Below are 27,927 nucleotides of genomic sequence, written 5' to 3'. Positions count from 1 at the left end.
GTCCACGAGTGAGCTGCGCCGAGTAGCTCTGGGATGTGTCGAGCAGTACAAGAGCTCACCTTGGGCAAAGAGCCGGCTCTGCCTCTCGCATATTTGCAACACCAGCAACCTAACTACTCCAGCAAGGGTGGAAAAGGCAATCAGGCGCGCAGACGATGTCTTTTATTAGGACCGCGATCACGCCCCCAAGCGCTGCGGAGGAGCCTCCTCCCCCCGCAGAAAAGGCTGGGGGCGGGTCGGGGGCGGGGCCTCCAGCGCCTGGCGCCAATCGCGGCGGGCGGAGCGGGGCGGGTCCCCGCGGGGATCCCCGAGCGCTGGCGGGGCCGGGGCGCTGGCAGTCGGGGCCATGCGGCGGCGGCGCTGGGCGCTGCAGCGGCGCTGGCTGCTGGCACTGGCGCTGTACACGTTGCTGCTGCTGCTGCCCTACGCGCTGCACAAGCCGCCGCCGCCGCCGTCGGGGGGAGGCTGCCCCAGCCTGCAGGCGGCGCTGGGCGCTTGGGGCGCGGACGGGGAGCCGGAGCCGGAGCCGGGCAGCAACAGCAGCGGCAGCAGCTTGGCGGGGGGCAAGCGGCACATCTACGTGCACGCCACGTGGCGCACGGGCTCGTCCTTCGTGGGGGAGCTGTTCAACCAGCACCCCGACGTCTTCTACCTGTACGAGCCGGCGTGGCACGTGTGGCAGGCGCTATACCCGGGCGACGCCCGCAGCCTGCAGGGCGCCCTGCGGGACCTGCTGCGCTCGCTCTTCCGCTGCGACTTCTCGGCGCTGCGCCCCTACGCCCGCGAGCCGCCCGGCGCGGCCGGCGCCAACCTGAGCACGGCGGCGCTGTTCGGGTGGCGCACCAACAAGGTGCTGTGCTCGGCGCCGCTCTGCCCGGCCGCCGCCCGGCCACGCCACCACGTGGGGCTGGTGGACGGCGCGGCCTGCGAGCGGAGCTGCCCGCCGCGGGCGCTGCGGGACCTGGAGGCCGAGTGCCGCAAGTACCCGGTGGTGGCCATCAAGGACGTGCGGCTGCTGGAGCTGGGCGCCCTGCTGCCCCTGCTGCGTGAGCCGGGCCTGGACGTGAGGGTCATCCAGCTCTTCCGCGACCCCCGCGCCGTGCACAACTCGCGCCTGCGGGCCCAGGCCGCGCTGCTGCGGGAGAGCGTACAGGTGCTGCGCAGCCAGTCCCTGCACCGCCAGCTGCCGCCCCCCGGGGTGCTGGGGCGGCGCCAGCGCCCACCTGCCGAGTTCTGGGTGAGCGGGGCGCTGGAGGTCATCTGCCAGGCCTGGCTGGGCGATGTGGCGCTGGCCCGCCGTGGCCCGCTGGCCTTGCGGCACCGCTACATGCAGCTCCGCTACGAGGACCTGGTGCGGGAGCCCCGGGCCCAGCTGCGCCGCCTGCTTGCCTTCGCCGGCCTGGCTGCCCCGCCTGCCCTGCTGCGCTTCGCCCAGCGCATGACCCATGGCACGGCCTACTCCTCCGACCGCCCCTTCCTGCTCTCCGCCCGTGACGCCCGCCGGGCCGTGACCGCCTGGAGGGAGCGCCTCAGCCGGGACCAGGTGCGCCATATCGAGGATGCCTGCGGCGACGCCATGCATTTCCTCTCCTACCCGCTTAGCGCTGGCCCCACCTAGCCACGCTCTGGGTGAGCAGGGTGCTGAAGGTCATCCAGGTAAGAGCCATCCACCCTGCCTCACCTTACTGCTCTGCTGCAGCCTTCCTTGCACCAGGGATCAGAGGGGACAGCTTCCTTGCCCCCCATTGACACCTTGGGGGTAGGTCAAGGGGGCAGCTACTGCGGTATCTGCCCCAACACCTCTTTTCCTTCTCTTTTTCCTTTTTTTTTAAAGAGAAGCTAGAAGCTTTACTCACAGGCTGGGGCACATCTGCAGAGGGTGCAGCCAGTGCGCACCTGCCACAATACAGATGTTTCTCTGGTTAAAAAGAAAACAGAAGCTCTACTTATAGGCTGGGGCAGCTCTGGGGTGCAAATAGAGCAGTGCCTGCCACAGTACTGATGTTTCCCATGTTACAAAGGAACTTCAAGCTTTACTTATAGGCTGGGTCAGGTCTAGGGCACAGATAGAGTGGTGTTTGCCACAACACAGATGTTTCTTCAGTTAAAAGGAAACCAGAAGCTCTACTCATAGGCTGGAGCAAGGCTTGGGAGCAGCTAGTGCAGTATTTGCCCCAACACCAATGTTTCTCCAGTTACAAAGAAACTAGAAGCTCTGCTCATAGGCTGGGGCAGGGCTAGGGGGTAGCTGGTGTGGTGTCTGCCCCAACATGGATATTTCTCCAGTTAGAAGTCAACTAATAGCTGTATTAATAGGCTGGGGCAGATCTAGGTGCGTGTTGTGGCAGACACACACAGGCTGCTCCCGAAGCCTGCTCCAGCCTGTGAGTAAAGCTTCAGGTTTCTTAACTGGGGAAAAATAGTGTGGTGTCTACTGCAAACCCAATGTTTCTCCAGTTAGAAAGAAACTAGAAAATCTACCCATAGGCTGGGGTAGATCTAGGGGGCAGCTAGTGCTGTGTCTACCACAATACCAATGTTTCTGTAGTTAGAAAGAAACTTTAAACTTTACTCAGAGGCTGGGGCAGATCTAGGATGCAGATGTGTGTTGTAACGCACTGCGCTAGATCTGCCCCAGTTTATGAGTAAAGCTCTGGGATTCTCTTTAATTGGGGAAAAATAGGTGTTGTGGTAGACACCACACTATTTTTCTCCGGTTAAAAAGAAACTAGAAGCTCTACTTATAGTGTGGAGCAGATCTAGGATACAGATAAGAGCAGCATCTGCCACAACACCAGTGTTTCACCCCTTCCTAATTCCTAACTCCCACAGCTGGATCGGAGCCTGGCTGGATTGGGGCTAGGCTATGCCCCTTTCCCCTGCAAGACTGGATGGGACTGGGCTGCACCCCTTCCCAGGATGAGGCACAGCCAGGGTAAGGCTGGGTTAAGTTCCCTTCCCCTTCATGGCTGGATCTTGTCCAGGCCTCTCCCCTCTGCTCTCTTCCGCCCAGCCAGATGGGGCCCTGCTGCTCCCCCTCCCAGTGCCAGATAAGGACCATTGCCTGGATCCAGTCCATGGACGACCTGGGCGCCACCTATCCAGCCTACTGGACAAAAAGGTAGAGCGCCACTACTGTCATCCACTGGAATTCGGTGTACTTCTCCTCAACTGACTCCTTCCCTTTTGCCTGAATAGAAATGCTACTGCCACTGCCAGCCAGTTGTTTTACAACTTAGAGTTGAGCAAGAATCAAAGGTGGGGAGGGGAGGATGGAACTGCACCTCTGTATCTCCCCACTCCTCTGCCTCTTTCCCCTTCTGGATCTGTACCTGAGCACCTTAGAAACTAACTGGTTCAGAGAGGCAGGAGCTTTTGTACACATCACCAGTAGTCTACTTCAGCAATACCCAAACTTCCAGACAAATGGTGTGGTTCAGGAGACCCCTTCCCTCCCAGGGGTAGTTTAGAGACTAACTGGTTCAGAGAGGCAGGAGTTTTCACATGACACCTACAGTCTACTTCAGCCATGCCCAACTTTCCAGACATGTGGTGTAGGGTTAGTCTGTGAGTGCGGTCTAGCATGCTAACCTGGCCCCACATATTGCCTCAACCCCATGTGCCAGGATCCAGCTCTGCACTAGCCTCACTCCATGTACCTGGATCCAGCCATGGAGTGACTCATGGGTCCAGAAATTTGGTGGCAGGGGTGTGGCAATTAATGCTGCCACCAGTCCCACCCATTGCCAAATTTCTGGACTTTGTGGGGAGCCCTGCAGACTGGATGACATGGCTGTGCTGGCTGGGTCTGGCTTACAGGCCAGAGAGAGAGTACCACTGGTCTGCTTAATCAGATGACCAACACAGCTAACTACCTCCCAGGGGAGGGAGAGGAAGTGGCCTGTTGGCTCTATTGAAGTTCCCAGGGTCCTGCGGTACCACCAGTAGGTATGTCTACCCCTCCGCCTCCCATGTCTGCCCTTTCTGCTGGCAGGCACCAGATACCAAAAGAAATAATGTAGCTGTCACATGAAGTAGCCATTGTATGAAGCGCCTGTAATGCTGCTCTCCCTCCTGGGAGATAGCACTTATTCGGAGTCGTGCTAGGCTGCTTTAACCACTGTTATGATGCTCTTCTTTGGCATTTCTTAAACATGAAGTAGGAGCAAGCAGGCAGGGTGTGTTTTCATGGCAAGCAGGCAGGGAGAGACGTGGTATAGACATTCCCAGTGCAGGGCTGGGGAAGCGTTTCACACCTACCATATAGCTGGGGTGGATCTGGCTTTGCCTGTGGCCCAGGGTTCTGGATTCATCCTTGTTCATACTGGACCTGGGTTATCCAGACACTTGGTTAGGCCTGAATTCAAGTGTCATTCTTTAAGCCTCGGTTGTGTTAGGGAAAGACAAATTTCCTGCGCAAACTTTGTCAGGCCAGAAACAATATGCAACAAACATGATAGTGAAAACTCAACATCTGTAGTAGTAGACAGAAAAAATATGAGTAGGCTGGAAATATGATACCCTTCAACAGAAGCATAGGGGAAGATCTTTTACTTGGGTCTTGTGTTGAGTATCATCTCTACCATTCTGTGAAGGCAGGGCAAATTAGTTTCCTGGCTTTAGTAAACCTGATGCTAAAAATCCCAAGGATTGGCCCACTCACTTGTTCCTCTGTGAGACTGGACAGTATCTAATGGGAACAGTATGTTGTTAACTTGAAAATGTCAGGTAAAGAAAACTAATTTACTAACCTCTGGTACACGTAGCACTTTAAGCTTAATATTGAAAAAGCATATTCTCTCAGTGCATCTTTTTGCTTATTTCTTTTCCCCCATTCATCTTGACCAGTAGAAACATGCTTCTTTAGAACTGGACAGTATTATGTGTCGAAGGCACAACATCAACCAAAACTTAGCTTTGTATTTCAAGTCTGTGAAAAGACATTCTTCAATTCAAAGCTAGAAACAGTTGTTTCTAGGATCTGAAAAAAAATCCTGCGACAGCAATTATCAAATATTAAAGACTGGATAAAACGAAAGTAATTATGTGCAAAAGTATCTCTCTCCTGAAAATTTTCATTGATAAAGTTAAAAGAAATATCAAGAACAAACACATAAATAATACTTAACTTGGAAGACTTTGAAACATAAACATTAATAGTGTGAATCCTTTAGGCTACAAATGTTAGAGTAGAATTTAAAATGCTGTTACCTAAAGCAGGCTTCGTAAAACTTATCACAGAACAAAAATTCAGGGTCTACCCTAATTGCCGGTCCTTTTGTGGTTGACTCTGCAAATTTATAATGCAGAAAAATATGGTCAGTTTCGGAGAGCTCTGCTTTCATTTCACTAACTCAGTAACTTGTGGCTAGGTTGGAACAGTCTGTCTATAGGGATTATAGAGCAGCCCTGCTAATACAGCATGGGGGAGGGCAAGGGAGAGGGTGGACACATAAGAGGCAAGGAAAAGAGACATTTTCACTTTTTCTCTTATTTTAACAGAAGACTATAAAGCATGATTAGAGGAGTAGAGTCAGCACTTGGCTACAATAAGCAGTCGGAAAAAGATCTGTTTCATTGGAGCTCTTAAATTTTCATTAGAAAAATAAAAACTTCCTAAACTAGGAATATTGTTTGTAAATTGGTTACAAGAAGAAAAGATAGATCTAGTATGACTAACATTTTCCCTTGGGATACCTTGTAAAGCTTGGAGACCGCAAAGTGAACCCTTATTATATTAACCCTTAATATTGAATGTTGTTCTTCTCAGTTAGTAGAGAGAATTGTTGTTCTTTCCTTACTTCCTCCTGGACACATTATGTTGCAGCGCCCCAGACTCTGTCAGTCACATCCCATCCAAACAATAACATCCCTTCAGCTGGTAAACTTGCATGTGCAGACTGGTGCATATGTTTCCTGACAAGGCTAAAATGAACTAATCCTGACAAAGTGCTTTTAAATGATGACTTGTTTTAAGGTGTTTAGGATTCAGCTTTGATTTTATAACTGCTCTTGCCTATATTTCCTAGAACTAACTTATTCTGGTGTATTTTCTTTTGAGGAGGGAAGAAAGTTGAGCTACATTTAGGAGTTGTAATACTTTAAGTTGTTGCAGACTCTGCTCAGCTTTTAGGCAATGCTGCAATGGTACACAATCAGTGTTGCAGTCGGATATAAAATGGAAACCTTGAACCTCAATCAGGGCTAATCCAGGATCAAGAATAAAACTATATGTGTTAAGTGCTGGGAATGAAGGCAGCTCTAAAGAAGTATTTTACTCCTGCTGTGAAGGAGTATTTAAATTACCTTGTAGGTTTTGATGAGTAGTATGTTGGAGAATATCAGTTTCCTTGTCTAACTGAAATCTTAACTTACTATGGATCAGGGTTTTTCCCATTCAAATGTGCTTTTTAACAGTAGAAACCTGTTACTGTGCATAAACGTGGGAAAACATATCCTATCTTCATCAGAGACTATTTAATTTCACTCTACATGTTTATGCTATTTTCCACATCTGTGTTTCAGTGTGAGATAGATATAAAGAATTTTTCACCCTTGTGCACTAAAATGACCTGTTTTACCAGGGACTTTGTCTTATAGCCTTATTGTAGTCAATATTGTTGCACAGGCTGTAAAAACAGAATTTGGCCGCAAGTAGTACATTACAGTCTATTACATGGGTAGCACTAATTTTCCCCCCATTAAACAACCTCACTTGTCAAACTGCTCTGTGTATATATCCTGCCTGACTTGTACTGGCAGGTTGAATCTTGAGAGATCCTGGGATCTCTAAGCATTTATTAACAACTTTTTCATACAAGCAGGGTGTTGGCTACCATGGTCCCCCTGCTTTACCTGTGGCCAGTTAGGGTGTTGTGTCTGGGGTGATGGTAGTTTTACTCAGGGGTCAGATTATAGATTTGTATAAGATGGTTTGGATAGGGATGATCCTGCCTGAGGCAGGGGGTTGGACTGAATCTATGGAGGTCTGTTCTAGCCCTACATCTGTGACTATGATTTTATCAACAGAAACTGGAATTAAACAGAAACACATCTTGCTGAAAGCGAGATGAGGGAAGTTTTAGTTGACACACTTTCTGAAAATAGCTGGGAGTTACTGCTGAGATTCCTTGTTTTGCAGCATTTTAACTCCTGTGAATAACACAGACAGAATTTTGATGTACCAGTAAAATCCCAGTCCTAGTGAATGGTACAGTAAGACAATATGTACATTTATTTGATGGTAGCACCGTGAGTTAGGGTACAATGAGCAAATGTTAGAGCTAATCTAAACTCCACATGCCCAGAAGAGTAGATCAGTGCCAGAACCGTGGGATTCGAACAGCTGAGACTGATTTGCAACAAAACACTTGCATTACATCACATGTAATAAACTGACAGCTTTTCTATATTAAAACTTCATGGGAACATTGGAACAAACTGGTAAGTGTTTACAACAATAATTTTTGTCATTTGCTTTAACTTAACAGTTAGTTGTCAAGCAGTTGTTTTGTGATATATATAAACTCCAACATGGTAATTGTGGCCAACCTGCAGTGCACAGGCATTCTCTGTGTGTGGCACATGGTAGATGAGGGAGGGGACAAGTAGGACAGTGGTAGACGGGGCAGAAAGCAATAAGCAGAGTAGCAGATGGGGATGGAAGCAGAAAGCAGAGCAGGCAGAGGAAGGAGAGCAGAGTGGCACTTAGGGAGGGTGCAGGGCTAATTTGTTGCACGTCTGCCAAAAAAGGTCGCTCCAAGCTGTGTCAGTCTGAAATCAGGGCAGGGTAGCACATCACAGACTAACTGGTTCAGAAGGACCTAAGCATAATAATAACATTTAAATATTTACTTCAGTTCTGCAGTATAAACTGTATACTGACACAATCAATACATCTGGATGGTCAAAGACCACAACTTTGACCTTGCAGATGTATTGACCACATATACTGTTATATGGTACTTTGACTATGAAACAGTATATGTGTGATGGAAAGCTGTTTATGCCACTTTATGCTTGTTTGATACTTTGTAGGTCAGTATTAGTATACAGTGCTTTAAAGATATCCATGTTATAGCCATTATTAAATACAGAGGAAATAGTTTTAGCAGTATTTTTATTTTGTTTTTCTGCCTGAAAAATGGAAGAAACTCCGAATTCATTGTTGTGGTGTCCTCTGAAAAGCAAGTGTTAAATGATGATTTGCATTGTCATATGAAGATTATTATAAACAACATGCCCATTTTAATGATTATTTCCATATGTCAGCTTTACATACACAAGAAAGGTTCAGGGTTAAGTTAATTCTTTCCTTTTGGGGAATTGATACCAAAATATTATCTTCAGGCCAAATATATTCTTGGACACGTATGTGAGATGATTAACTTTTAAAAGTTTCACCCTAATAGAACTGGTTCTCTGAGAGGGGAGAGACTGTACTCTTGTACTGTTATGGAGCCAACAAGTTTGAGAACGTAATCACTTCCTTCTTAAGCTTAAAGGACTGACATCAAATCTGGCTGATTGGACTTAAAATACACATGAGGACAGTAAATCTATTATATGCTGTCTTGGAAGTCATTTTTCAGATGAGAAGCATGCTATAACCCATTCAGTGCTGTACGCTTTGTTAAATATTGATTTGCCACTTCTGTTAAATTTGGCAGTCCTTCCACTGTAAGGAATAAAATGGGAAGAACAAGACTATTAATGAAAACTTCCTTTTAACAGAGATTTTCAAGACTTTGCTTTTGCTAGTCCTAGCTTTACCGATGATCTGGATCGTTTAATGTACAGCTTAAATAGATTAAATTAATCAACCCAAAACTCCTTGAAGTAAAGGTTTCCTATGACTGGAGCATCTGTTGCTGCTTCTGTGGCAGAGGGATACATTTGTAAGCCCTGGCTCCAACAATATCAAAGACTGATTAACTTTGTAGTACTTAGTGGTCGTGTCTACACGAAACCCTTACAGCTCAGTAGTTTGTTACTACCGAGCTGCTGTGCAGTACTAATGAGTTACTGTGCAGTCACTGTCACCAGGAAGCCATGTGGGGACGCTACTGTGCAGTAACTCCAGTTACTGTGCAGTCATTTAGTACTCGGCTATGCAAATATTACATGACAGCACAGTAACAACTGTGCAGTAAGCATCTCATGTAGATGCAGCCGGTGTCTGTCTGCATATTTAGCGCCAAGAAACTGTAGCTGTCAGCACTGATGTATTAAGCTCTGGTGACCTGTATCCCAACCTTGCAGGCTGCTGCTGATCCATCAGTCAGCTTTTTTTTTTCATCACTTGAAAGAGCTGAAGAAATAATAGCTAGGGCTGTTTTTAAGCTTGCCCCATTTCCCAGCGGAAGGCCCCGTTTTCTGTTGCTCAGCTTGCTTTAAGTTATCTTGCCTGTGTTTAAAACATCTTTGGAGAGTTTTACTTTGAAATGCTTTACTACGTGCTTTGCAGAAGGTTATGTCCTTTGTCTGGTGATTCGACTTTTAACTTTCCCCATGAAAATCCACTCAAATTTTGCCAAGGTATATGTGTCTCAAAAATAGCCATTTGCACATGTTGGAACACTTGATTTTTAATTGGGTAAAATCTCAAAAGACTTCATCGTCACTAAGCATGCTTTAACTTCTGTCAGCAAATTTCTCTGGCTCAAATACAAAAGAGAGAAAAGTTGGTACACAAGGGAGAGAAAGCAGTAGATTGGGACACAGAACTGAAAATTAGATCTAGGGATGGAGAAATTGACTGGAAACTTGAGAGACCAGAACTGGTTGGGGGAGGACATCAGGACTGTCAGACATGGAGGGACATGCGGGGAATGAGGGACATTTGGCTTTAGGAGAGGTACAGTGAGCTATATTGAGGAGCTGGGAGCAGTCCAGGATGCAAACAGCTGCTGCCTCCCTGCCCTGCCCTGCCCTGTCCTGCCCATTGGGGCCAGGGCGGGGAGGCAGCAGCTGTTTGCCTACTGCTGCAAGCTCCGTGCTGCCGGGGTCACACTTCCCCCTGTGTGCATGGGAGCAGGGTTGTGCCCCTCGCTGCTGCTCCTTCCAGCAGGGGAAGTGTGGCCAGGCTACAGCTGGCCCAGGTTCTGGGTAGCTCTTGATAGCCACAGAGCCCAGGCTGGGGGGCAGGGGCTTTGGCTGGGGGGCAAGGGGCACGAGCAGGGCTGGAGGGCCGTTGTGGGAGGACCTGCACAAAACAAGTACGTAAGATCAAAGGGAGTATCAGAAGTTTTGTTTATTGTCAGCAGGTTTACAATTTTTGGAAAATCTGATATTTACTGTAAAAAGGAGCAACATTTATGATTATTAACTATACTAATATGCAGTGCATCCTACCATGTGCCCTCTGCCCTCGTTTTGTTTTTCTGGCATGCTGGCACTCTGGCTCCTTCCATGGTAGACATTGTGGGGTTTTTTGGCTAAAAAACGTTGCCTACCCCTGGTTTAGACTGAGTTGAGACCAGGCATGAGGAGTGGAGTGGTAGGGGAACTAGGTCTAGCTGTTTATGGAGACTGGGACTAGAGAGGGGGAGATTGGGATGTGGATAGAGATCTAGGCTGAAGAGATTAGGATGGATTGGAACAAGGAGCCAGGAGTGGGAAGGAAAAAGGATTGTGCAAATTGAAGGGAATAGGGCAGAAGAGGGGGGAAGGCAATATGCAGAAGATAGTTCTTAGTTCACTGTTTTTAGCACCTGGAAAAGGACCCAGGATTCCTGTATAGTTCTGTTTTCCTGCCATTATCCAATAGATATGAAGTCCACTGGTTAAAGTATGTGTGTCCCCTCTGCCTTACAGTGCTGGTTCACCTAGAGCCCACTGTTACTATCATTTACTCAGCTAGTTGAAATGATAGAGAGCTGTGCAATGTATTTAAAGAGTCCAGTTCCATGAATGATCCATGTGAATATCATGGAAAACCACGATAGGCTTTGTTTTTTTAATGTGCTCTTTCGAAAACCTAGGAAATGTCATTTAACAGGTGTTAAATATTAACATAGTGAAGACAAGGTCTTAGAAAAACTAAATTTAGATCAATGATTCTCAGCCAGTGCTGCAGCATCCTGGGGTGCCTTGAGATCCTTTTAATGGCGCCCTGTGGTGTCACACACCTGTGCACAGTTAGTGGTGCAAACATGATTCACATGATAAACCCAGGGATATTGAATAGGAATTCATAGTGTTAAAAATGTTCTGATGTGCTGTGGTTTTTCTGAGTTCTTTCCAAAAGAAGAATAAATCTTTATTTTTTTGTAATAAAAAATGAGTGAAAACTAAGAGCTGGTATTTTTCCAAGGTTGTTGTGAGTCTTCTGAGGAGTGCCTTGAGTCTAACGTGGGAACCACTGACTTTGACCCTTTGTGCTTATGTCTTATGATCAACTTTAATTCTATGACAAGTCATCGTTTTCCCCCCACAGCACACAATCAATGCAGGGGATGATATGTTTTGGAAGAGAATCAGGGTCGTGTAGTGAATAAGGCTGATGGTAAGATCAGTGCTTCAGGAAGGCTGGGTTGCAAATCAGGCAGGGGAAAGCAAAGAGAGAAAAGAAAGGGGCATCTAAATGCTGATGTGCTGCCTTGGAGATCTGAGTTCAATCCCTGTCTATGCAGGTTCTGTGCAGTGCTAGCCAAGTCTCTTAAAATCAAGTTTTTTACAAGTGGTTATTAATTTTCTGTTCCCCAGTTTCTAGGAGCTCAACTTGTGAACATAGGGTGTAAACAGCTGTCAGGTTTCTCCCAGGAGAAACACTTCTGTTCCTGGATCCTAAGATGTGCAAACCCTCTGTCCTGGTTTAAATCCCCATGAAGTATGAAAGATAAAATGCACTGACACTTTTCCTGGGACAATGCTGCATATACCTGTAAGCACATTGCTGTAATTCAAGGAAATGCCAAACCATTCCAAGGACTAGCCTGTCTGGCTTTGTGCCCTCAGTGGTCACGTGCTGGCAAAGGGGCAGCAATGCAGCTTGGGAGAGCTGTGCATATGAGTGGCTATGCAGCTCATGCTCTAATTAGGGTTAAAACCCCAGGACAGTCAGGACTGCCCCATAGAAGATGTCTGTTTACAGCCATTGGGTCTAATTTAGAGAAGTGCTGAGCTCCGTCAGGCTGCAGTTGAAGTCGGTTAGAGCAGTGTTCTGACTGGGGCTGATCATAATACTGCTGATGGCATCTATTTTTGAAAAAAGCAAATGCAATCCTAGGATGCTTTTTAAGCGGTGTTTCCAGCAGATACAGGGAAGTTTTCATCCTGTTATAAAAGGCACTGGGGAGGTATCACCTGGAACAACACTATGTGCAGTTCTGGTCCATGTTCAAGAAGAATTAACTTAGACTGGAACAAGTACAGAGATGCTCTGTTAGGATGATCAGGGGAATGAAGAGCCTATTTTATGAGAGGGGGTCAAAGTGCTTGCCTTGTTGAGCTTAGCAATTCCTCTTGTGCCAATGTTGTCCTGTAACATAAAAAGCTCTTTTTCTTCCCCACTCTTCACTACCTTCCATTCTTCCTCAGTCAGTTACAGAGAACTAAGTGGTATAAATTAGCGTTGAATAAATTTCCTCTAGAAACTAGAAGACAACCTCTAATTATTGGAGCATCAAGGTTCTGTGTATGGAGACAGCTTCCCAACTGTTTCTAAAGTGGTGCTTGATATATTTATGAATTAGTAGATTGGCTTCTGTGACCCATTAGATCTGTTTAGTTCTTTGTTCCATATGACAAGTTATAGGAGGCTAAGTACCCTGAAAAAGCAGGTTATTGCAGTCAAATACCTTAAGTTAATGGATATATTTGGTAGCTGTGATGGTCTGAGACAAAAAGAAATGCAAAACTCTAGAACTCTTGGTTCAGAGATAATACCTTTCGTAGATTTCATAGACATTAGGGCTGGAAGAGACCTCGGAAGATCATCAAGTCCAGCCCCCTGCCCAAAGGGCAGGAAGTCAGCTGGGGTCATAGGATCCCAGCAAGATAAGCATCCAATTTACTCTTGAAAGTGTTCAATGTAGGTGCTTGAACCACCTCCGATGGCAGGCTATCCCAGACCTTGGGGGCTCAGACAGTAAAGAAATTCCTCCTTATGTCCAGCCTGAAACAGTCTTGCAGTAGTTTATAACCGTTTGACCTCATCATCCCTTGGGGCACTCTGGTGAAAAAACATTCCCCCAGATACTGATGGTCACCCCTGATAAACTTATAGGTGTCCATCAGATCGCGCCTGAGCCTGTGCTTTTCCAGGCTAAAGAGCCTCATAGATCTCAGCCTGTCGTCGTAAGGTCTGTTTTCCTGACCTCTGATCATGCGCTTGGCTCTTCTCTGGACTCTGTCAAGCTTCTCCACATCCTTTTTGAATTGTGGGGCCCAAAACTGGATGCAGTACTCCAGCTGTGGCCTCACCAAGGCCGAGTACAAGGGGAGAATGACATCCCAGGATTTGCTTGAGAAGCATCTATGGATGCAAGCCAGCGTTTTGGTCGCTTTACTAGCCGCGGCATTGCATTGCAGGCTCATGTTCATCAATCTTTTATTAGACCAACTAAGAAATTGCAAAAAAAATATCTTTTTCTGCAAGCTTTTGAGCACACACACTCCTCCTCAGGCTCAGGGAAAATTAAAGATGGTAAGAAGTCCTCATAGGTAGAAACCTCATGTAGGTAAATGAAGTTTACTTTCTACTTATGAGGACTTTTTACCATCTTTAATTTGGCTCACCATGACTTGATAAAGAGCTGGCACTGAGGGGGAATGAGTGCAGTGGGCAGTACCACATATTTTATTCAAATGGGCTGTATTAACTTATCGTTATGCCTGCCCAATGTCACCTGTGTATTTTATAGTCATAATTTCATAGATTTTTTTTATTACAGAGCATCTGAAGCTTTTGGCACCAGTTTAATGATAGACAATGTATAGGAAGAGGTTTCCTTCTAAGAAAATGTAAGCTGGGGCTTTTTTCATGATGCTGTCTGGGGGAAAAACCTTGTCTTGTATTGAAGTAAATACAATGTATTTGATGTGGAATGGCTGATATGAAGAGAGTCACTGGAAGTTTATGCTTCCAAGGGAAATGTTGTGAATGAAACAGATCATCAATTAGACTTTCAAACTTATCTGGTCAGATTGAAGAATGTAATTCTGGTACTAATTAAATATTATAGTTCTTGTTTTGACAGAGCATTTCAGTTCAGTCATCTCTTAATATTCACCATTACAATATAGAGTTTCATGAACTGTAACCCTTATAACTATTAAGTTAAATTAATCATGATCTTAATGTCAACTTCTTAAATAATTAGGTAAGTGTTTTAACTGCTTTTACAACCCAGGTTCCTGTGTGGAGAGGCATGTTTGCAAAATTGATCTGCTTGCTAAAAGCTGCTCTTGGGTGTTTCACAACGGTTTCTGTGTTTTTAATTTAACACAGATGAAAAATGATTCCAAAGAGACACAAATAGTCTACAATTGTTTTAAGTTCATGTATGAAAGATACTTATTACACTCTTGGCAATAAATGGAGACTCCTCACAGTAATAATTTCATTTTGGGTTATAAACTTATTAATTTGAAGTTAAGTCTTCAAATAAATCCTGTATAAAATTAAAGTAAGATATTTGTATTTATCAGTTTTCCTAAAAGCTTAACATCAAATTCATTATGATGAGACAAAAGATACTATTCAGTATTTATTAGTGAGACAGCAGAATTAATCTGCTGCTTAACAAGGAAGTTAATCTTTTTTGTTATCAAACAGCTACCCAGATACCTTTCAGCAGCTATAACGTCACTTATTATTCTGTAATGAAAAATAGATATTGGGTTGCTCCTGGTTTTCTGTACCAGATGATGCTTTTGTTTAAAGGTGGTTGTTGTTTACTGCTACTACTATCTTTATATTCATGTCCGTCCCTATCCAGAGAGGCTCATCAGGAATTGCCCATAAGATAACACTTGCCAAGCAGAGCTTATTTTAAGATAGAAGTTAAGTTTGTTCAGAATTTTCTCAGACCTATCATGTCTACATCCAACTTCTTTAAAACTTTCTACCATAATAAGTTCCACCTCTAAGAAGCAAAACACTTTTGAGGCTGTTGTTGGAGCACTCTTGAATGAACAAGGATTTAGGAATAGATGTTCCTGAAATCATAACCCAATTTACTCATTTGGCGAGGTGTGGATCTGGAAACTCGACTCTAATGGCAAATGTCCCATTCTTCTCAGTATATGAGCTGTATATAGGATAAAATCTTTTCTGAGGGTAGGGATATGGGGGAAACAAGCAAGCAGAGGACAGGCTATCTTAAGTGGGGGTAAAGTCTTCAACTATCTATAATTAAATAGCTACAGTCATTTTCACGTAAGTGTTTGTGGTCAGCTGACCTAAACTCTCTATCTTCTCTTAATGTTTTGAACTCCTGAATGCAGAAAAAGCAAAACATTTCCTAGAGAACTTAAGCTTTTTAACAAGCTTCTGGCTTCTTAACAGCTCTTCCAGGGAACAAGGAAATTCCAAGATAAAGTAAACCATGGAAAGATTACAGGGATGTTGATAATTACCACAAAAATAACGTGAGAAGCACCTGAGGAAATTCATAGTTAGCATGTTTGAATCTCTCTTATTTCGAGGCTAAAATGCCAGTACACCAGGAGTGGACAAAATACAGCCCATGGACCTGATCCAGCCTGTCAAGAGCTTTTATGTGGTCTGCACTGGGTCACTTGCATGGGGAACAGCCCAAGCCATGGCACATGTGGCTGGTCGCACCGCCCCTGGGTACACAGTGGGGCTAGAGTGGCATGGTGGCTGAACTCCGCTTCCCAGCAGCCCCAGTGTCAGTGGCTCCTTCTGGCTGCCACTGCCAGTGTTGCCACCACCACTAGACCTGGCCCCACTGCCTGGGCACCCCGGCCCATCTGCCCTGTACCTACCACCAGGGGTGCCAGACACAGTGAGCAGGTGAGATCTCCATGGAGGCTGGCCTGGGACCCATGCAGGTAGGGCAGTCTCTTCTGGGTAGATGGGATGGGAATGTGGGTGGGTGGGGAGTGACGTCCAGGAGCAGGGTGGGCAGGGCTGGGGCTGGGATTGCAAGGCAGTGATGGCGCAGGGTGGGGGGCTAGGGCACAGCCATGATCTGCTGTCCACACGTCCCTGCAATGGGCACTGGTTCCGTGGGTAGGGGTGTGCAGGGAGCGGATCACGGCTTTGCTCCAGGCCCTGACTCCACGCTGTCACCTCCCCATGATCCCAGCCGTGGCCCCACCCACCTGTCTTCCTGGATGCTGCTCCTACCTGCCTGTGGCTCTGTAATAGTAAGGGCTTTGCTTAATGCTCATAGCAAGAGTTTTGTATGCTGACTCGATAGTAGGCTGGTGAAACAGCACGTAGCTTTTTGCTTTGTGAGCGTGACCGAACCATGAACCTAGAGAGTAGAATGTTGTAATACAGCGGAACGTGGTAAATGCCAGGTGTGTTGGATCACAACTCATCCCTGTCGGAGATCAGAGCAGCGCCGGCAGCTGCTTTCTGACCCCCCTCACCGGAACAGTAAAACTTTCACCTGACAGGCGGGTAGTGATGGATGGGGTGAAATTAACCAGGCACAGGCGCGTGTTGGTTACAGGAGATTGTTTACTTATGTCGCCCAGATAATGACGTGCGACGCAGGCTGAGCCTTCGTTCCGTTACAGTTGCACCAATTACAGCAATTACAGTTAAGCGTACGGCTTCAGGTTACAGTTAACGATGACGGACGTGGCGCCGGAGCGAGCTATCGTGCCTGCAGGGCTTTACTACGTCAAGATTTACAATGACGGGGAGTAATTGACAGCTGATCAGACTGCCAAGTCACTCTGGTGATGAGCTCAGGTTTCTCCTCAGAGATTCCCCAAAGTTTTCCAGCTTGGGCGGAAGTTGCTAAACTATTTATAGACAGAGGTAATTAACAGGGTATCCAATGATGAACTGCTAAGTGGAATCTTTAATTTTCTGGCAAGCAGCAGTTCTTTGTTTTATCAGGTTACAAGGTAGTGGGTCAGGTTCCTGCCTGTTACGTATGAGGTTATGATGAGGGGCTTACGCTTGTTTCTTGACCAATTATATACAGTTTTCCTTCCAGGTTTTATTGCAGGGATTTATGGCAGGGCTATCCCCTTTCACCCTGACCAGTCTTAAGTTTCGTTTCTTGGTTGTGACGTGGGCATAAATTATGTACAGCTCTCCGCCAGGATTTTGTTTCAGGAGTTTCTGGCAAGGATTTTTTTTAACCCTTAGTTGACTACTTGAATGGTATCTCTTGCTAGTGGCATGGGCACTGATTAACTGGGTTGTGACAATCCCCAAATTCTTAGCTTGAGATAACCAAATCCCTAGTTCGAGATAAGGTTATTTACTCCAGACTATATAAGCTGTACATTCTTAAGTTACTGGGAGTTCCTCCACTCTGGCAAGAGGTCTTGTGCGGAGCCCGGTGCAGGCTATCGCATCCCCAGGATCGGGACACTCCGGGGCCAGGGAAACTATGCCGGGTGGTGGCTGCCTCCTAGAGCCGATGTGAAGTGATCATCCTTTCTGCTCCGTCCTATTGCCTGCCTCTGCGAGTATCCTTAAATAAAGCTTTGCAAGGGTGAGAACAACCGTGAGTACTTCCTTTGTTCAAGTGCGGTGAATCTTCTGAACCCAGTAGTTCATTCTAAGGCCCCATCCCATACGCCCGGCTGAATGAACCCTGCCTTCATGGGTCCTGGGCCGGTCTCCATTGAGACCTCAGGCTGGCTGTGTGGTGACAGTCCAGGGTAGAGCCACTTGGGGAGTTTTGGTGAGCTGTTACAGGCTGGGGGCTCGGGGTGCTAGCCCAGCCCATGGCAGCTCACCAAAACTCCCTAAGTGGTCCTCCAGCCCAAATAATTGTCCACCCCTGCCATGCACCCTTAACTTTGCCTGTGCTACAATTATTGCAAAATATGATAAATATGATTAGCACGTAGTATCTGTGGATTTGGTCTGGAACTACACACCCGGTTCTACTGGATCTCTCTCTTGGGTGGAGTTGGGTTACCTCAACACTGCGTTTTTATGCCCTAAGATATTTCTTACATTAACCTCTGAATTTTCTCAAGCATAATTCTAAGGCTGCATTTTAGGGAGTCTCGTTTGCATAAGGACTGGGCAGGGGTCCAGGATGCTCGGCATTCCTTCTGGATTAACTTGCATTTGAACCAGCAGTTGCCTTTGCGTCGTACCGCTACATCCATTTGATTCAAGCGTGAGGCCACTTCAGGTAGCTGATTATTGTCCGAGGGACGGTTTAGCTTGGGCCTTGCCTAGAGAAGAAAGTGTTTGGTGGTACAGCTGTAGTTGTAAACTCTCTTTATGAAGATGCAGTTTTACTGGTAAAAGTTCTCCACTGTTGTGGCTTGTACCAGTTTCTGAACAAAGCAAGTTTTTTTCCCACTGTAACTGCATCCACACCAGATCTTCTGGCAATATAGAAATGGTGCCAAAAGTTTAGGGCTTTAGTTATGTGATAGTGCTTCATCTGTAATGAAGCTGACATGACTAGCTCATGTTATCTAAGCACTTCCTTTAGCTACCCTGTTCTTTCAGTTGATTTCCTTCCTGAAGTTTTGTTTTTTAGTTTCATAGTTGGTAGGGTCAGAAGGGACCTGAGCAGATCATCAAGTCTGACCCCCTGCCATGGGCAGGAAAGGATGCTGGGGTCAAACGACCCCAGCAAGGTGTCTATCTAGCCTCCTTTTGAAGACCCCCAAGGTAGGAGCAAGCACCATTTCCCTTGGAAGTTGGTTCCAGATTCTAGCTGCCCTGTCTGTGAAGTGTAGTACCTCCTGATATCTAGCCTAAATCTACTCCCCATCAACTTATGGCCGTTATTCTTTGTTACTCCCAGTAGTGCTCAGGGGTACAAGGTCTCACGTATTCCCCTCTAGTCTCCCCTGGTAAGTTTATAGATGGCCATCAGATCTCCTCTCAGCCTTCTCTTGTGGAGGCTGAACAGGTTCAGGTCCTGTAGCCTCTCCTCGTAGGGCCTGCCCTGCTGCCCCTTGATCATGCGAGTGGCTCTCCTCTGGACCCTCTTGATGTTGTCCCCATCCCTCCTGAAGTGCGGCGCCTAGAACTGGACTCAGTACTCCAACTGCGGCCTGACCAGTGTCATATAGAGGGGGAGGATCACCTCGTTGGACCTGCTCATGATGCATCTGTGGATGCATGACAAGGTGCAGTTAGCCTTCCTGACCGCGTCCCCACATTGGCGGCCCATGTTCATCTTGGAGTCTGTAGTGACTCCTAGATCCTTTTCTGCTTCTGTGCTGATGAGAAGGGAGTTCCCCAGCCTGTAGGTATGCTGCTGGTTCTTTCTCCCTAGGTGCAGTACCCTGTACTTTTCAGTATTGAATCCCATCTTATTTTCATCTGCCCACCCCTGTTACCTGTCCAGATCCAATTACAGCCTGTCCCTCCTTTCTAGTGTGCCCACTTCTTCCCACATCTTAGTGTCATCTGTGAATTTGAACAAGGTGCTTTTCACTCCCTCATCCAAGTCGCTGTTGAAGATGTTGAACAGTGCGGGCCTGAGGACCGAGCCCTGGGGAACCCCACTGCCCACATCCCTCCAGGTGGAAAATGACCCGTCCACCACCACTCTCTGGGTGCGACCCTCCAGCCAATTGGCGACCCATCTGACTGTGTAGGCATCGACACCACAATTTCCTAATTTTTTAACGAGAATGGAGTGAGAGAGCGTCAAAGACCTTCTCCTGAAGTCCAGAAAGACTACATCCACCACAACACCTGCATCCAAGAATTTTGTAACCTGGTCATAGAAGGCCACCAGGTTGGTCTGACAGGACCTGCCAATAATGAACCCATGTTGGTTGCCCTTAAGCATACACTCCCCTGCTGGCCCCTCGCAGATGTGCACCTGGATAATTTTCTCAAAGAGCTTCCTCAGGACCGAGGTAAGACTAACGGGCCTATAATTTCCTGTGTCCGCCTTCCTCCCTTTTTTGAAAATGGGGACCACATTGGCCCTTTTCCAGTCCTCTGGCGCCTCACCAGAGCACCACGAGTGCTCGTAAAGCTATGCCAGGGGTCCCACAATGACCTCTGCCAATTCCCTCAACGCTCTGGGGTGGAGATTGTCAGGACCTGCTGATTTGAACACGTCCAGTCCCACCAGAAGTTCCCTGACTAGGTCCTCTCTGACCCTGGGCCTGGCTGTGCCTCCCCTGGGACCATCAGGGATCCCGGTGAGGGGGGTGACCTGACCCCTGCTCAGAAAAATGGAGGCAAAGAAGTTGTTAAATAGGTTAGCTTTGTTGTTTGGCGACACCACCAGATTTCCTAGCATGTCCTGCAGAGGCCCTATGTTACCCAGAACCTTCTTTTTACCCCCTATGTATTTAAAAAAAGGACTTCTTGTTATCCTTGATCCGGGTAGGTAGCTAGTCCCAGTTCCATCTCCACCTTGGCCTTCCTGACCGCCCCTCTGCAGCCCCGAGCAATGGAGGTATAGTCCTCCCTGGTGATGGCCCCTCCCTTCCATTGGGTGTACGCCTCCTTTTTAGATCTGAGATGTTCCTGGATGCTTTTGGTGAGCCATGGGGGCTTTTGAGCACTCTTGCCCCCTTTGATCCGTGTTAGGATTGCCACTGTTTGGGCTTGGAGGACTGACTCCTTCAGAAACGACCACTCTTCTTGGACTCGCAACTCCCCACCCCTTCGGGACCTCAGTGCCTCCCCGACTAGTCTCCTTCGTTCAGTGAAATCTGCCCTCCTGAGGTCCAGGGCTGCTGTCTTGCTGCAGGCGTTTGCCACCCTGCGCTGGATGGCGAATTCCAGCAGGCAATGATCGCCATCGCCTGGGTGATCGAGTACCCGCAGTCCCTTCACCAGGTCATTGCTTGTGGCCAGGACAAGGTCTAACAAGGCATTTCCCCTGGTGGGCCTGAGCACCTCCTGGGTTAGATGGAGGTACTGTAATTCAGCTAGGAATCTACGTGAGCGGTTAGACCTGGCTGATTGCTTTTCCCAGCAGATGTCTGGATAGTTTTAGGTTACCCATGATGACCACATCCTTCGACTTAACTGCCTCCGCAGGCTGACCTGAGAATTCCTGGTCTAGCTCTTCTCCCTGGTTGGGTGGTCTGTAGTAGACTCCCACCATTAAGTCCCTTCTCCTCCGACCCCCTTGTATTCTGACCCAGTCCACTTCAGTCTGCTGCTCATTGAGGATATGTATTGCTCTTTTGACATAGAGCGCCACACCCCCAACTTTCCTCCCTGTTCTATCCCTCCTGTACAGCCTATAGCCCTTGATGTTCACTGCCCATTTGTGTGTTGGATCCCACCACGTTTTGGTGAGCGCCACTATGTCTGGGTTTGTGTTAGCTAGCAGGAGGGCAAGTTCCTCCTACTTGTTCCCCATACTATGAGCATTAGTGTAGAGGCATTTAAGGCCTCCTGAAGGTCTATGCACTCACTGCCCCCTGAACTTGAACAAAAACAAACAAATAAGGAAATGAAAGTTGAGCTGTAACTAAAGTCTTGTTCTTCTAAAAATGACAACTTTATTTTAATTTTTTTGCTGTTGTTCATTGTGCTTTGCAGCACTGTTGACTTAGTGGGCAACAAATGCCACAGGATGGCTGATTGGGTGGGTTTTTTGTTTGTTTGTTTTTTTTAAACTAGCTGCTGTCCACAAAACAAGGGCTAGGAGCTGTCATACGGTTCCTGCATGATCATTGCAGAAGTGCGTGCTGCTATTACTGATTTCTGTGCATGAAGTTGTGGGAGCCCAACACCATTGATATTGCTTGGGCAGAGCAAAAAATTGCTAGGAAAGAGCATTGCCATGTTTGGAGGTGAACAGCCAAAGTATTCTTCAGAACCTGTAGAAAGATGACATTGGGTTTACAGAATGGAAGTGTTCAAGAATCAGGAAATAAAGTTGAGGGTACTTGCGCATAGCTTGAGCAACCCTTGAGCATACTACAGAATGGTATTTAAAGACCCTACATCGGGGTCAGCAATATATGGCCCATGAAGTGATGGCATCCAGCCCATGGACCAGGGGGCTGTATGTGCACCAGGGTAGTTCCATGCACACTGCCTCTTGTTTCCAGGGGATAGTAAGTATGCACCACTCCTCAGCAGGGCAGCATGGGGGCTTTGCACATACAGTGCTGTAACCAAGTGGGGGGGGGGGGGGGGCATGGTTGTTCATGTTGCGACCAGGCATCAGGGAGCACTGGTGGTAGTGGGTGGTCTGGGTCATGAGCACCAGCCCACATGAGACCAGAGCTGGGTTGATCTGCCTGTGGTGCCAAAATCTTGCTGACTGGGGTCATACATAATAGAGGTTGCTTGCCCCCTCAGCCTGTATGCAGTTTAGATGGTGCACAGTAAAGTGAGACAGGAGTGCAGGATGTTTGCCAGTCCAAATATAAACCCAAAGTAAGGCAATAGAAGTACTAAAGTTGCACAGCAATATTTTCTGTCCTAGTACAGGGTAGATAATGTACAATGAGGTAGGGGTATGTAGGTAATCGCAGGATCCTTTCCCTCCTTTGCTATTAAGTTTGGACAGGGAGTCCTAAAGAGGTGGAAAATTTGTGAAAAGAAATGGGTATTTCAGAGCTGAGAGCATGATAACTTGCCCAGGGTTTCTTTTGACTTCTATGTAAAGTTTAGTGTTTTCAGCAGACAAGGTTCTTTGGGTAGACGTAGTATCTTTTATTAGACCAACTGAGTAGTAGGGGGAAAAAAGTTCTTTGCAAGCTTTCAGGCACAAACAGCAGTCTCCCTGTGCCTGAAGAAGGGTGTTTGTGCCCAAAAGCTTACAAAGAACTGTTTTCTGATTATTTTAGTTGGTCTAATAAAAGATATCACGTCTATGCAGAGAACCTTGCCTGCCTATGTCCTTAGACCAACACAAGCTACAGCCAACAACCCTGCAATGTTTTCAGCATACACTTAAAAAAATATTCTAACAGTTGCAGTGCATGTGTGTACGGTTAGCTGGGGGTTCCAAGATCAGAGGAACTCTTCCAGGTGTTTGATAGATCTTCACACTGAATTCAGAGTATTTTTCCCTCCTTTGTGTGTGCATGCCACTCTTTCCTACTACAGCATGATTTTTTTGTGAATGAGTGCTTTTAAATAACCTCTAAATCCTGCCAAAGCCAAAATTCAGACCAGATTTGTTTTTTAATAATATCTTAATACAAATTGATTCCACTAAGTTTTATTTAAATCTTACTCATATGTAACCCAGAACACAAACAGTGCATTAAAAAAATCCCCATGTTCTCAAAGCATTACACTATGCAGCAATCTTAATGACATCTGAGGTTTTACAAAGTGTTTAAATCTTGTAGAAAATTTGTCTTCAATCCTAACCCTGAACACAGATGCCTTTATTATATAGTTACTTCAAGTGTATTGCAGAAATCTCTTACTTTTAGAAGAGAAGACTATAGACTAGTCCAGCAAGGAATTAATCGTTACTCAGAATGCTCTGGCTGCACGGTGGAAGAGGCGAGGAAAATGAACTAAAATCAAACTTCTTTGAGAATTTGGACTGGCAATACAAAATAACTCCTACCTTTCCCTGCAACACAAACTATTCTAGTCAATAAACTCATACATACTCTTCAATAAAACCTTTACAAAATGTGAGGGATTTATTTTCCATCAAAAGGGGAAGAGGGGGAACAGGAGAAAAACTGATTATGGAATTTCCACAGCTGTGTACAACTCGATATGAACTGTAGTCACAGTTAAGCTGTGCATTTTTTAAATCTATTTCCGTTGTCCACAGAATGATCTGCATTTCTTCCACCTTCCACAGCTTTCCTCTAGTCTAGTCTGGACTTGCCAGGAGAAAGTGCTCTAATTTTGGTTGTAAGGGACTTACGGTAGTTACTTACAGTTAAAAGGCATTTGAGATACAGCAAGGTAAAAATTAATCTGAATTAAATAATTTCTGGAACCAGCTGTGTTATGGGATAGGATCAATCTTTTGTACCTCTTGCACACAGGAGAAACTTTCTAGATCTAGAGAGGAGGTACCTGCATAAGTCACGTGCAGTGACATAATGCTCCAAAATGACTGTCAGTGGTACTTTTCAGTGGTTGGGGTACTAGGCCTCTTTTGCAAATTGCTGCTGAACAACTGTTTTGGACTATATTATTAGGTACTGCCATCTAAGTAAGAGCTTGCAAAAGCTTGCTACTTTTATTACCCAAGCTTTCCACCAAATGTTTGGATCTGCTAGCAAAAGTATATAAACACTTGTTCTGGCACAGTATACTTCTTGTGGGAATGGTCAGTCCGATAGGAGGGTTTTGCGTTCTGACTTGCACTACAGTATTTCCTTTCTTGGTTGTAAAAGTCCCTTTATTAAAGGAGGATGGACTGGTCCCAGTGAGTAGTAGATTAACTGTCCAAAGAATTACAGGCTTTACTGTTTCTGGACAAACCAACTGACACTGAACCAGTTGGTAACATTGAATTGGCTAATGCTTAAACAGAACTTCAAATATGCAGCTCTCATTTGCCTTGGAAATCTTTAAAGGTATGAAGAAACTGGAGCCATTAATTTAGAATCTGCTGCTGGTCTTGTTTAAAAATACTATAAATGTGTAAGGCCAAAAACACAATACCTGTAATATGAACTGGAATGTGACCAGTAGCTTCCCTCCTCTTTAATACCAAGGGACTGTCGCAACAGGAAATGTATTGTATTGGTTCTTTTTCTCCCTTTGCACAGAGCTTTTCCTTTACATGTGTAGATTTGCAGTCTCAGTGAACCATACCAGTTTTAAAAACTAGGCAGAGTGACTGTGCTTCTCTGGCTCTCCTTTTCCAAAGAATGCGATACTTCTTGGTTTTTTCCAGATTGTCCGTGTGGCCCTTGCTTGGGAAAAAGGGCATGGCATCTTGCTTGAAGCAGATGTGCCCCAATCATAGCTGTTTACACCACCCAGGGGTGGGAGGAAGATGCCAATTGATCTTAGCTGGTCTTGGGCCTGCCCACCCCACACCCAGATAGAGCAAGTAGCTGGGAACTCTATGGAGACTGGCCCGGGACCCCTGCAGGCAGGATGCAACTCAGCCAGACAGAAGGGATTGGGCCACAGCTAGGCAAGTGGGGAACAGCGTCCAGGAACAGGATCCAGCAGCAAATCCCACAGGAATTTTATTAAACGTACATATTCTAGGTCCACTGAGAACTTCTCATTCCCTGATAGCTGTAGCAGATGTTGGTCAAAATACTGTCTCCTCCTCAGCACAAATGTACTTTGTGTGATCCATGTGGGATTGTTGAGAATTTAAACACTTTATACAGTGTGTCAACACACTTCTTTTTTCAAAGCTAACGCATAATCTTTCCAGCCCTATAGCTTCTGTTTCAAAGAGGTGTGTGTGGGGGGGGGGATGTAATCTGTATAAGGTGCCTTATAAGATACTTGGTAATGACTGCAAAACCTGTGCAAAATAAAATATGAATGAGTTAAGCTAGGGAAAAGATACAGCATATGAACACATTTCTTATTAAAGAAGCTGATCACACTGCTAAAATCTTTGTATGCAAGTTTCTTCATTCTTGTCTCTCTCCATTCATACAGTCCCTATAGTACTGTAAACACTTTCACAATATTTGATCAGGGCTTGATTTCCTCCCTTTAGAAGGCTTCTTAAGGAGATTCTGTATCTTGACTGGGCAATCTGTTGTTAGTTACAATACTGAGCTTCTGCATGACAGGCCAGAGATGTCAAATCTTAAAAAACCCTGTTGTTAACACACCTTTTTATTTTGAGAATGTTGAAGCTTTATTGAAGAAAAATGTTTTAATCTGCTGGTTTTTTTCTCTCCCATAGCTTAACGTACAGAACCTGGATTATTGTGCAGCCAGGGACTTCAAAGAAAAGTTTTCACCAATGAAACTGTACATTCCAGAGTCTTACAGAACTTCAGCTGAGGCTAAAAACTTTGCAGTTCTCAGTTCTGCAGAGAATGAACTTGAATCAGTCAAAACAATAGGAAAATGGACATTTCCTGTAAAGACGTGTTACAGTGCAATATGGACAACTGCAGCCCTCCAGTCTGGAGTGCCACCTTTTTTATTTGAACCTGCCAGTATGGTGTCAGTGCTTGGTGCTGCTTCTGGCCATAAGGAGACTGAAATGTATTGACTATACTAGGATAAAGCTTCTACTGTATAGCAAAAACTCAATTCTTTGCAAGAATGATATTGTACACTTAGGATTTCTAGCACCATTTTAATTTCTAGGTGATTTTTTTTTAAGCTAATTTCCTCAATTTCTGAGAATTTTTATCTTTTTTCTTTCACCCTGGGGGTTGGAAGAGCACAGATTACAGTAAGTGGCAAGGGATGCTTCTCCCTTGAAAAAATGAGAAAAATGCTATTTCTATTGTTGCTCCACTTTGCACGGATCAGAACAAGTTAACAGAAAATAGGTGACACCGCATTGCACTTTTTTTTAGCGGGGAGAAAAGGAAGCTTAGGACATATCTTCAGTTGATGGAAGTTGATAGCTCCATTGAAACCAAGGGTGCTGTAAACCTACGCTGCCTGCCTCAACTCGCACCTTAAATTAGGGGTGTCAAAGTCACCTCCTGCCCTGGGCCATACCTGGCCAAGGAGCTGGGGCTGCAATGGGTAAAGTGGCTAGAGGATGACCAGGGCTGTATCAGCTGTTGCCTGTCTTCCAACTGTCATTGCCATGTCCATTGGGGCCTAAGGGCCCTGGATTGTATGGCAGGCCACTCCCCCTGGCCATACCCACCAATTTCTGGTGGCCTGCCAGTAGCCCACTGGGCCAAATACAGCAGCTCTGGGGGGTGGATCTGGCCTGTGGACTGTACGTTTCACACCCCTGCCTTAAATGATCCTTTCATGCTGAGATTTGGTACTTGCAGTGCTCATTCTTAATATGTTTCTGTTATTGTTTTAAAAGAACGTTAAAACTACTGGGAATCTAGTGTTGTTCTACCTGTTATTAAGCTGTTCCAATGTTATGGCACTCTTAAATGCTGTCAGAAGGAACAACATTTCATACCTGACGGTGAACAATGTCCTTTGCCTCCAAACTAAAATACATAAAAATGAAAATGTAATTTAAGGGTTTTTTTGGTGTGGCACTATATGAGCTACATTTTCCCACCTCTAGTTTAACAATTTCAGAGAATCAACCCATTTGAAAAATTACAGAATCATGGAGAAGTAGGGCCAGAAGGGACCTCATCTAGTTCAACACCCTGCTTGAGGCAGAAAACATCTAAATCTAGTAGATGGCATAAACTTCAAAACTTCAAAAAAGGTAAAGGTTTTGCTATCCTGTTCCAAAACATCTTGTGGAAGGACAAACTAAATGTATATAATTTAAATGCAAACATACACAAAATGATTTTTCCCCCAATTAACTTCTGTAGGAAACTTACATGTTAACAGTTGGTACATGTATAACTTTCAATTGTTTGTTTTCAGCTAAACGGTAGCATTTGCAAAGGGAGCATAATTCTGCTTTCTACTCTGTGTACCCCAGATCATGTGGAGTTGGATTATTCTGTATAAGTACTATGGAGACAGTCTCCAGAATTGATGGGAAATCTTCGTATTCTTTCAAAATAGGGTAACCTAAAGCAGTGTATAAAAAAAGTACTTTTATAAATTCCTGTTGGGGGCCATTGTTTCTGTGCGTATGTGTTGAATTTGTTCTAATTCAACAAAACTCCTTTACTTCCATGGGAAAAGGATTTTTAACCATATCTTTGTACTTGTGCAAATCTTTGTGCAATGCAGCTTGCAGGTCTGAAACAGACACTTGGATTCGGCAATGAAGCAAGTGTTACGTT

General features: G+C 45.7%; 1 protein-coding gene across 2 annotated transcripts; it reads left to right on the top strand.

Annotated features, from left to right (window-relative positions):
- The first annotated feature begins 302 nt into the window (after positions 1-302).
- Positions 303-27,764, top strand: CHST7 (carbohydrate sulfotransferase 7). 2 transcript variants are annotated; one of them, XR_009459158.1, is made up of 3 exons: positions 303-1,656; positions 2,833-3,121; positions 25,929-27,764. XR_009459158.1 is itself a non-coding variant. In XM_006277456.4 (2 exons), the coding sequence occupies exon 1, from the start codon at positions 347-349 to the stop codon at positions 1,616-1,618; it is 1,272 nt and encodes a 423-aa protein (XP_006277518.1). In that variant the 5' UTR covers positions 304-346; the 3' UTR covers positions 1,619-1,656; positions 25,929-27,764. The 2 variants fall into 2 exon arrangements, 1 of the variants encoding a protein (XP_006277518.1); XM_006277456.4 differs by lacking the exon at positions 2,833-3,121 and having other exon boundaries at positions 304-1,656.
- Positions 27,765-27,927: the final 163 nt, after the last annotated feature.

The sequence above is a fragment of the Alligator mississippiensis genome, chromosome 1, assembly GCF_030867095.1.
Source record: "Alligator mississippiensis isolate rAllMis1 chromosome 1, rAllMis1, whole genome shotgun sequence".
Lineage (NCBI taxonomy): Eukaryota > Metazoa > Chordata > Crocodylia > Alligatoridae > Alligator > Alligator mississippiensis.
This window is presented reverse-complemented; position numbering and strand designations above follow the sequence as displayed.

Coding starts and splice junctions, on each gene's coding strand:
- CHST7 (XM_006277456.4), top strand. CDS start 347: ATGCGGCGGCGGCGCTGGGCGCTGCAGCGGCGCTGGCTGCTGGCACTG.